Source organism: Salvelinus namaycush, chromosome 17, assembly GCF_016432855.1.
Source record: "Salvelinus namaycush isolate Seneca chromosome 17, SaNama_1.0, whole genome shotgun sequence".
Taxonomy (NCBI): Eukaryota; Metazoa; Chordata; class Actinopteri; order Salmoniformes; family Salmonidae; genus Salvelinus; species Salvelinus namaycush.
In genome coordinates, this window is record NC_052323.1 from 8,316,803 (window position 1) to 8,326,443 (window position 9,641).

The 9,641-nt window shown below is 41.2% G+C and overlaps 1 protein-coding gene across 1 annotated transcript; it reads left to right on the forward strand.

Moving 5' to 3' along the window:
• Positions 1–232: 232 nt before the first annotated feature.
• On the forward strand, positions 233–7,785 carry LOC120062262 (AP-1 complex-associated regulatory protein-like). The gene is made up of 10 exons (XM_039012092.1): positions 233–587; positions 1,728–1,776; positions 1,890–1,916; positions 2,070–2,095; positions 2,215–2,311; positions 2,683–2,781; positions 3,952–4,016; positions 4,119–4,192; positions 4,587–4,709; positions 4,926–7,785. Exons 1-10 carry the CDS (start codon positions 517–519, stop codon positions 5,219–5,221), a joined length of 927 nt encoding a protein of 308 aa, XP_038868020.1. The 5' UTR covers positions 233–516; the 3' UTR covers positions 5,222–7,785.
• Positions 7,786–9,641: the final 1,856 nt, after the last annotated feature.

Consider the following 9,641-nt stretch of genomic DNA (forward strand, 5'->3'; position numbering starts at 1 on the left):
TTGTACAACATATAATATGCTGTCTATGTTTTCATTTATACCAGTCCTATGTAAGAACTACAGAGGATGGGGAAAAAGCCACCCAAAAGTTGTTGATCTTACAAAAATAATGGTGGGCCTAGTAGTTTCTTGTTGTCTCAATAGTGTTTTTGGATCTGAAGCGCGCACATTTCGTTTGAGCCAGGTTAGATTCCGTAGCTAAACATAGGTCACGTGCCTAGAACGAGGAAAAGGAAGTATTGAATGAGACTTCAAAAAACCACGGCTGTTGCTAGCCACATTTTTCTGATTAATCTTGATGTTCAACAGGCTTCTGTATATAAAAATATAGACTGTATCACGATGAGCTGTTGTGCATTGGGTGTCATGTCACCCTTTCATTTTAAGCGCTAGCTAATGTCCGCGGCGACGGGTCGAAGATTTTAGGAATGAAACGCCTATGCTAGCTATCCAACTAATTTCTCAGAATATCCAGGAAGTTATTACCCAACGAAGTTGTATTTTTGACAGAATGCGATGGGGAACTGTTGGGCTTATTGTTCTGGGATCTTCAGAAGAGAAGCGAACAGGATAAAACGAGGAGGCGGGTAAGTGATACGCCCTTTAAACTAGCGTTGACCAGCCTAGGTTAGCTAGCTAGACACAAGTATTCAGTGGGTTGGCTGTCATACAATAACGTTACAATGTAGCGTCATAACCTCCACGGTGCCCAAGGGTTTATACTAGTTGCCCAAGGGTTTAAACTAGTTGCTTGTGTAACAGTTGCTTGTCAAATACCTTTCTCTACTAGGTAGTTAGGTTTTTCAGCAATCATAGGTACTAGGTTAAGAAACTATACTGTACCGAAGATGTTTATAACTAACCCAAGATCGATTACAGCCCGTCGTTTCCAATGTGAACAAATGAGTCATAGTGGGCAGAACAAGCATGAAGTGGGGCAGAGTCATGCACGAGCTAGCGAGATCCTATTGGCGCATTATACCATGTATTTGCATATTTCCGTTAGGGAACGCCTGTGAAGTGCACGTGTGCAATAACTAAATTCGCCCTTGCACTCCTAAAAAAATGTGGAAACTTTGTCAAGAGTAAAGTTTACAGTACATCCGGTGAAATATCTGTCTCATTGTTCAATTTGTGACTCTATTGTCAATACTGAAGCGTTCCTCACCCTGCCTAGTGGTTAGCGCGTAGGGCCAGTAACAGAAAGGTTGCAAGATCGAATCCCCGAGCTGACAAGGTATACATCTGTCGTTCTGCCCCGGAACAAGGCAGTTAACCCACTGTTCCTAGGCCGTCATTGTAAATAAGAATTTGTTCTTAACTGACTTGCCTAGTTAAATAAAGGTTAAATAAAAAATCATATGGGTCTTGGCATACCGACACGCATCATTTTTGGGAGTGCATGATGCATTTCCTTTTAATATTTGATTATGCTTTATTGAATTCTAATTTAAACAAATCTAAAACATTTTGTAGGCAGAAGACTCATTACATGCTTCCTTAGAGGGAAATCACATTCTGAGTTGACAAATCAAGGTGTATTTGTTGCGTACACAGATTTAAACTGTAGGCTTGATGTTGTTGATATCAGTTAGGCTTTAATGTTAGTTTTGATGTCAGGCAGTATATATTCTGTTGAAAGAAGTAGCTATGACAATCATGTAAAGTCACAGTGACCAAAAGCAGCCTAAATGGATGACAGTATTTTCATATTTCTGTCCATGCAGGTCAAAATACTTTAGAAGCAGTACTGCTGGGGAACATTACACAATAGAGGTATGGTACATATATTTTTCTGGAAGATGACATGTTTTATCATTCATCACTTGGTTTGAAGAAAGAAGGTGTTGTAACTAGCTAATACTTACAGTGCAATTTTGTCTCCACAGTTTGAAAACCTTGTTGAGAGTGATGAGGTAAGTGTGAACATGTAGACCATATTTGTTCGATCGAAACAATCCCAAAGGGTGATATTGTCTGAAGATGCACAGAAGACACAATGAGTGTTGTTGTATTGCACATTATTCTTTGCCCACTTTTGGTTTGAAGTTGTCTTATTCTAATTTCAGGCAGAGAGCCCACAAAGCTGTCCCAGGTATGTTTTAGAAAATTTGTTTCAGGGGACTGGCAAATGCATTTCAGAAGAATAATGTTAATCAGGGCTTGGTGAGTCAAGGTGAGCTTGAGGTAATCTTTGTTTCATTTTGATACCAGGCCTATCAGCGAAGATGAGATCCTCCACCTCAAAGAGCATCGCTATGCTGCAATTTCCAATCAGCAGACCTTGATAGACGAGAAGCTGCAAGCAGAGGTAGGCTTACACAAGCAACTAGTTTCTTCTCCGTCTATGTAAGGTATATAGACCAGAGCCTCTGAAAGGGATGGATACATGCAGAAGTAGTTTTACATAGAACCTTGTTTTTTTTGTTGCTTACTGATAATTGAAGGTTTAATTCAACAGAATCATTACACCTCCCAAATTCTCGTTTATAAGCTTTGCAGTGCCTTTCATGTTGCTAGATAGTTAAGATAAGTTGATGCTTAGCCTAAGTGCTCATAACAGGCTTATATTTTAATTTGGTCCGATCTTAATTTTCCATTATTTGCTTTGCATAATTGTTTTGCAATTTTAGTTTTCTGTTCTCAATTTTGTGTTCTTTATGTTCCATCATTTCTGCTCAGTTATTGGCACAAGAGGAGAAGTTAAGGCTAGAAGAGGAGGCTAGAAATGCTGCCCAGCGTGAGGCTGCCAGGCTGGCACGTGATCGAAAGATAAAGGAGGTGAGGCGGCCATTATTGAAGTGAGCCTGTCGTCCCTTCACTACCTTTTTACGCCTCACTCAGCTTTTCCTTGGCTCTACCCCTACTTCTCTTGATAACCCCTTCAAGTACATGATACCACAAACTGGTGGTCAATCTAAAGTAATGTAGCCTATGGTATGTATCTCTATATGAATTTGTAAATCGTACCCCTAGGCAAGTGTCCTTTTAAAGTCAAACTATCTGAACTGTAAAAAACAGACTCGGTATTGGGTTTGCCTTTCCCTTTTTTACCTGAATTAACTGAGGCATTTGTCCACAATCCATTTCTTATCCTCAAATGATAACCATTTACTTCCATTCCTTTGTTTGTCCATGCTGTGATTTTTTTTTTGTATTTGTCATTCCACAGCTTTCCTCTTGGTTAAAGGACAAATAAAACAAAAATCAAATTTTTTGATAACATGAACAAAGGCTCCAAAAGCACCCATATACGTCATTTTGGAAACGGCAAAGCGCTCAGTGTACTGTAGTAATGCAGGTTTTTAGATGTTGTACACATGAAATTGTTTAATTCCTAACTTAATTGTGTCATATGTTTCATTTTGTTGGACTCGAGCGACATCTCCTTGTGCGAGGATGCACTTGCTTTTTCGTTCCCATTGTGGTGATTTAAAAGCCTACGCATATTCACACACGGAAAGTATTGCTTGAGTCCAACAAAATGGAATATAACGTTGTGGACAAAGTTTACAATGATACACATTCATGTGTACAACATCTAAAGACCTGCAATACTATACTGAGAGCGTATTCCCTTCTAAAAGGATGTATTTGTGTGTTTTTGGAGCCTTTGTTATTGGTTTATCTGTGCCCCTGCAACTGCAAAACGAGCATGAGGATGTATTTTGCTGGCGGGGCAAGCTTCTCGAAAACCAAGTGAAATTGCTAGTGTCTTGACACTTCTATAACATGACATTTACAATAACATGACATTTCCATAAACAATTTAGATTTTGTTCACAAAATGTTAACTTGTCCTTTTTAATTCATGTCTGTTTCATATGTGTTTGCCCAGCTCCCACCTTAATCAATTTAACAGTTGATTGGCTGCATTTCACTAACACATTTTCAAGAGATTGTTTACCATTTCGACCAAGAGTTTTTCTGAGGTATTCCTATTTTTCAAAGCATAAGCTTGCACAACGGACAAAAGGCAAGACGGAAGTCAAAGGTGGCGCAGCCCATCTGAAAAAGTGAGTATATCAACAAAGCGGAAATGTCTACCACCTCATGGTCTGTGTGTCAAATTGAGTCAAGTTTACAGTTTCTCCTTCACTGGTTGGATTCTGTTCTAGGCATGGCTCCGGTGAAGACTTTGATGTCTACCTACAGAATGTGAAGGCCACGTCGGAAGCCTTCAGGAGCAGCAGTGAGTCCGCTATTTTAGCACAACTCTTTTCTGTAGCCTATATATTTGATAAAACTCTTAAAAAATGGTGCATACAAAAATTATATTTTAAGATAAATGACTTTCTGTATCTTTGAAAGGTCATCCTCATGCATCATTATCATCAAATCAAATGTATTTATATAGCTCTTCTTAGATCAGCTGATATCTCAAAGTGCTGTACAGAAACCCAGCCTAAAACCCCAAACAGCAAGCAATGCAGGTGTAGAAGCACGGTGGCTAGGAAAAACTCCCTAGAAAGGCAAAAACCTAGGAAGAAACCTAGAGAGGAACCAGGCTATGAGGGGTGGCCAGTCCTCTTCTGGCTTATGAGACCTCTTGCTCTTTAACACCACCTGTAATTTCGTGTCATCAGGGCTGTCCTCTGAGACTAACGTGATCACTCCCAACACGGAGAGCAGCTGGGACTTCAACACCAAGACCCGCTCCACCAATGATGACGGAACCTCACTGGACCTGGAGTGGGAGGACGAGGAAGGTGGGGGCTTGTGTAATTATTTTACTTATTGTCCCCTTTGGGATGTTTTGTTGGTGGCATTCCATGAATTTGCACTACATTCCCTGAACTTGTACTGCTTGTACTGTGCAGTTTCATTGAACAACGACAGTAATTGTCAAATTCAACCCTCAAAAAGCACCAGTTGAACGACCATGTGAGGTTAAACTCGGTGTATCACGTTGTCCTTGTCTTCAGGGATGAACCGGACGGTCACAGCGTGGGAGAGGTCTAAAACGGAGGAGGACATACTCCGAGCGGCACTCCGGCCGGGCGATAAGCAGGCGACCAGTGGTCCGGCCTCCGCTTCGGAGGACTCCAACGCCCTGGAGTGGGAGAACGACTTTGTGAGCGCGCACGCCGAGGAAAATGCTGAGGAGAACGCAGAGGATTCTGAATACGAGTGCTTTGTCAACCCCATCATGGATATGGACACCCCATCTGAGGAAACACCACCGCTAGATATCACCGCACCGGAGACTGAGGAGAGATAGTCCCCATCGCCAGGGGTACCAGAGTCAAATCCTAGCGTTAGTCCACCAGCCCATTGCCTCACCCAAAAGGGAAATTGATTTACTACTACTCAAGACTTCTGTGTCTGCTTGCTCTGAATGTTTGTGTCATTAACCTGGGCATGTCTGTCAAAGAGGCTATGTACATACAGATCAGATAAAGCTGTGGACATGCTAGATTTTCTCGGACCCACCCGCTGTGTTAAATATTTGTTCTTTGGGAATGTTTGATGCTACACCGAACCTCATCAGCGGTATGTATTCGTTTGTCCTCATTGACTGGTAGGCCAAGTTTTTTTGATTTGACAATCTTCTCTTGTATGTTAATGATATAGCCTTAGTTGGACTGACAACATTTTCTTGGAATCACGTCACCTAGTGCATCTTTGACACAAGTGCAATTTGCATATCAAGTTGGTGTGAGTGATTTGGATTTGTATTTGCGAGAGGGCTACAGTGTCTTCACAGTTAAAATGAACCGAAAGCATATAGGAACAAATATGATCAAAGCAACAACTATCACTACTTCTATCAGTGCCTCAATCACTAGAAAATAAAATGTCAAATAAATTGTTGACCAGTTTATCTAGTAGTTAGCTGACAAAGATTGTCCGTTAGCAAGTGCGTATTTTAATCAAAGTGGATCTCCAAGGATCATAGCTTGCCAGTTCCCTGGTATGAAACATGTATAGAAACTCTTGAGTGGAGTATATCATATCATGTAGCAACTTGTCTGTACAGAGTGTACATGCATTGTGCTTGTATTGAAGAAATGCAAGTGCTGTCACTGCTATGTTCTCTTTTCTCATTTCCAACTAACAAGTGTGTCATCATGGACACGTACTACTCCACTTATTTAATTTATTTGAATCAAAACGTTGTTTGTGAGTCAAATGCAGCTCAAGGTATGAACAGACTTGTGCGACAAACATTCTTATTTGTGTAGTTTTATATATATCGAAGGTTTGCTACCTCCAATTTTTTATAATTCCTTACTCCCTGTGTACAAACCTAAACCCGCGCAGCATGTGACTTTTATCTTTTTTTTTTCAATATTTAGGAGCAATATGTCATAGTGAGGGACTCCATGCAGAAGTTGTGAATTGTTCATTTTACGCTTAAGACCAACTGATTACAAGAGCACATGGATAAACCTGCATCTATTGACTAAATGGCACTGCCAATAAGTATGGCGGTACACCTTGGACTCCAACTCTTCGATCTCGCTTTTACCTCTGTTTTAGCACAATCGTTAGACATTTTTCAAGAAAAGAATGTAACCCTGCTCACTGGACTTGGTCATGTATATGTTTTACTTTAGTGAAGTGGTTGCCGTAAAGACACTGGGCTAAGGAATAATGAGGATATGAATGGTTTGGAGACTACAGTATACTCCAGGTTTAGGAGGCTTCTAGAGATGGACCAATGTGTGTAGCTATCATTTCTTTGTGTGCCCTAGCAAATGGGTTTTTGTCTTCCCGCACAGCAAAAGGAGTCCCTCTCAGCGCACCCTTTCAATGTGGATTTGCTGATGTGCCTACTTTGGAGACTAGCTTTATTGTGCGGAACACTGCATCTCGCCTTGTTTTTTGTCAATTGTTGTGATATTTGAGTGAACAGCGATTTTCCCCCATAGTGCCCCACTACCTGGGGAATCCAATGTGGGGCCGTTTGTTGTTTCACCGTATTGAACTTTTATTTAATTATTTGCACTGTCTATAGCTTTACCATCCTCGAAACAAAAGCCATTTGCCTTTAGCAATTAAAGTGTAATCATGATTGTGGTGAAGAATTACCACAGCTGCACAATTGGCCCAACTTTTTCAGACATCCCTCTATTTGGCTGGCATCATAACTCAATTTTGAATATATTGTCCACATAAAGTGTACAGACTGTAATGATGGGAGAGATTGTATTGCAGTTTTATCTATGCACTGTTTGACTTACTGAAACCGGTGTGTCCAAACAATGACTGGGTTTGTTTTCTAACAGCACTGTCCAACACTGTTAACCTCTAAAATGTTGGACAAACAAATAAAATGGTTTGGCAAGAATTGGCATGGTGTTAACGGGTTGGACACAGTACATTACGGGTGCAATCACAAGGATGGATTGAACCTCTGTGTGTTTTATTCATATCATTCCACTGATTTTAGAAGTGTTTTTATTTGTTACTGAGAATAATGTAAAGGAATTTCAGAAGTGGGACAGGTTTACTGGGAAATGGTACCGGATGTGGTGTGACAACTTAACTTTTTCTTTGAATCTACTGATATAGGACCTGAATCCTAATTTGAGATCCAAGCATGTCTAAACTTGGAATTGGATGCAAAACTCTCATTGATATCGATATGGGATTTGATGAGGTCTGACTTTCACACATGATTCCCAGGTTTGGATTACACCCATAGTCATGATCCCTAATGATTTGAATTCTATTGCAAACAGAATGTATCAACACCTGTGCCGTTCTGTTAATACTGTATAACAGTATTTTGAGTTTGAGTGCAACTAAAATAAAACCTACAAACTTTTTAATCTGTGATCATTTGAGTTGTCAAATGGCTTAATGCAGAATGATATATAAACAGTGTAGTTTGTGTGTCTAATAAACTGAACAAAAATATAAACGCAACATGTAAAGTGTTATTTCATGAGCTGAAACGGTCATACGGTCAAAAAGCTTATTTCTCCCAAAATGTGCAGAAATGTGTTTACATCCCTGTTAGTGAGAATTTCTCCTTTTCCAAGATAATCCATCCACTTGACAGGTGTGGCATATCAAGAAGTTGATTAAACAGCATGATCATTACACAGGTGCAACTTGTGTTGTGGACAATAAAAGGCCACTCTAAAATGTGCAGTTTTGTCACACCACTCAATGCCACAGATGTCTCAAGTTTTGAGGGAGCGCACAATTGGCATGCTGAATGCAGGAATGTCCACCAGGGCTGTTGCCAGATAATTTAAGCATCATTTTTCTACCATAAGCTGCCTTCGTCGTTTTAGAGAATTTGGCAGAACGTCTAACTGGCCTCACAACTGCAGACCACGTGCAACAACGCCAGCCCAAGACCTCCACATCCGGCTTCTTCACCTGTGGGATTGTCTGAGACCAGCCACCGGACAGCTGATGAAACTGGGTTTGCACAACCGAAGAATTTCTGTACAAACGGTGAGAGACCATCTCAGGGAAGCTCATCTGTGTGCTCGTCGTCCTCAACAGGGTCTTGACCTGACTGCAGTTTGGCGTCGTATACGACTTCAAACTTGAATGCCCAGAGATACTGTGAATTTATCCTGAGGCCCATTGTGTCATTCATCCGCCAGCATCACCATGTTTTAGCGGCCCCATGTCGCAAGGATCTGTACACCAATTCCTGGAAGCTGAAAATGTCCCAGTTCTTTCATGGCCTGCATACTCACCCTACATGTCACCCATTGAGCATGTTTGGGATGCTCTGGATCAACGTGTACGACAGCGTGTTCCATTTCCCGACAATATCCAGCAACTTCGCACAGCCATTGAAGAGGAATGGGACAACATTCTACAGGCGACTATCAACAGCCTGAGCAACTCTATACGAAGGAGAATTGTCACGCTGCATAAGGGCAAATGGTGGTGACACAAGATACTGACTTTTGCATATCTGTAATCCCAGTCATGTGAAATCCATAGATTCGGGCCTAATGAATATATATGAACTGTAAAATCTTAGAAATTGTTGCATGTTGCATTTATATGTTTGTCTTTCATCTAATTATCTAAATATCCCTTGCTGATTCAATGTAATGTAATGCAGATCAAATCAAGGAAACACTGTCACCACTGATAAATCCACTATAATTGAGAATTTCAATAAGAATTTCTCTACGGCTGGCCATGCTTTCCACCTGGCTACCCCTACCCCGGTCAACTGCCCGGCACCCTCCACAGCAACCCGCCAAAGCCCCCACCATTTCTCCTTTACCCAAATCCAGATAGCTGATGTTCTGAAAGAGCTGCAAAATCTGAACCCTTACAAATCAGCCGGGCTAGACAATCTGGACCCTCTCTTTCTAAAATGATCTGCCGAAATTGTTGCAACCCCTATTACTAGCCTGTTCAACCTCTCTTTCGTATCGTATGAGATTCCCAAAGATTGGAAAGCTGCCGCGGTCATCTCCCTCTTCAAAGGGGGTGACACTCTAGACCCAAACTGCTACAGACCTATATCTATCCTACCCTGTCTTTCTAAGGTCTTCGAAAGCCAAGTTAACAGATTACCGACCATTTCGAATCCCACCGTACCTTCTCCGCTATGCAATCTGGTTTCAGAGCTGGTCATAGGTGCACCTCAGCCACGCTCAAGGTCCTAAACGACATCATAACCGCCATCGATAAGAGACATTATTGTGCAG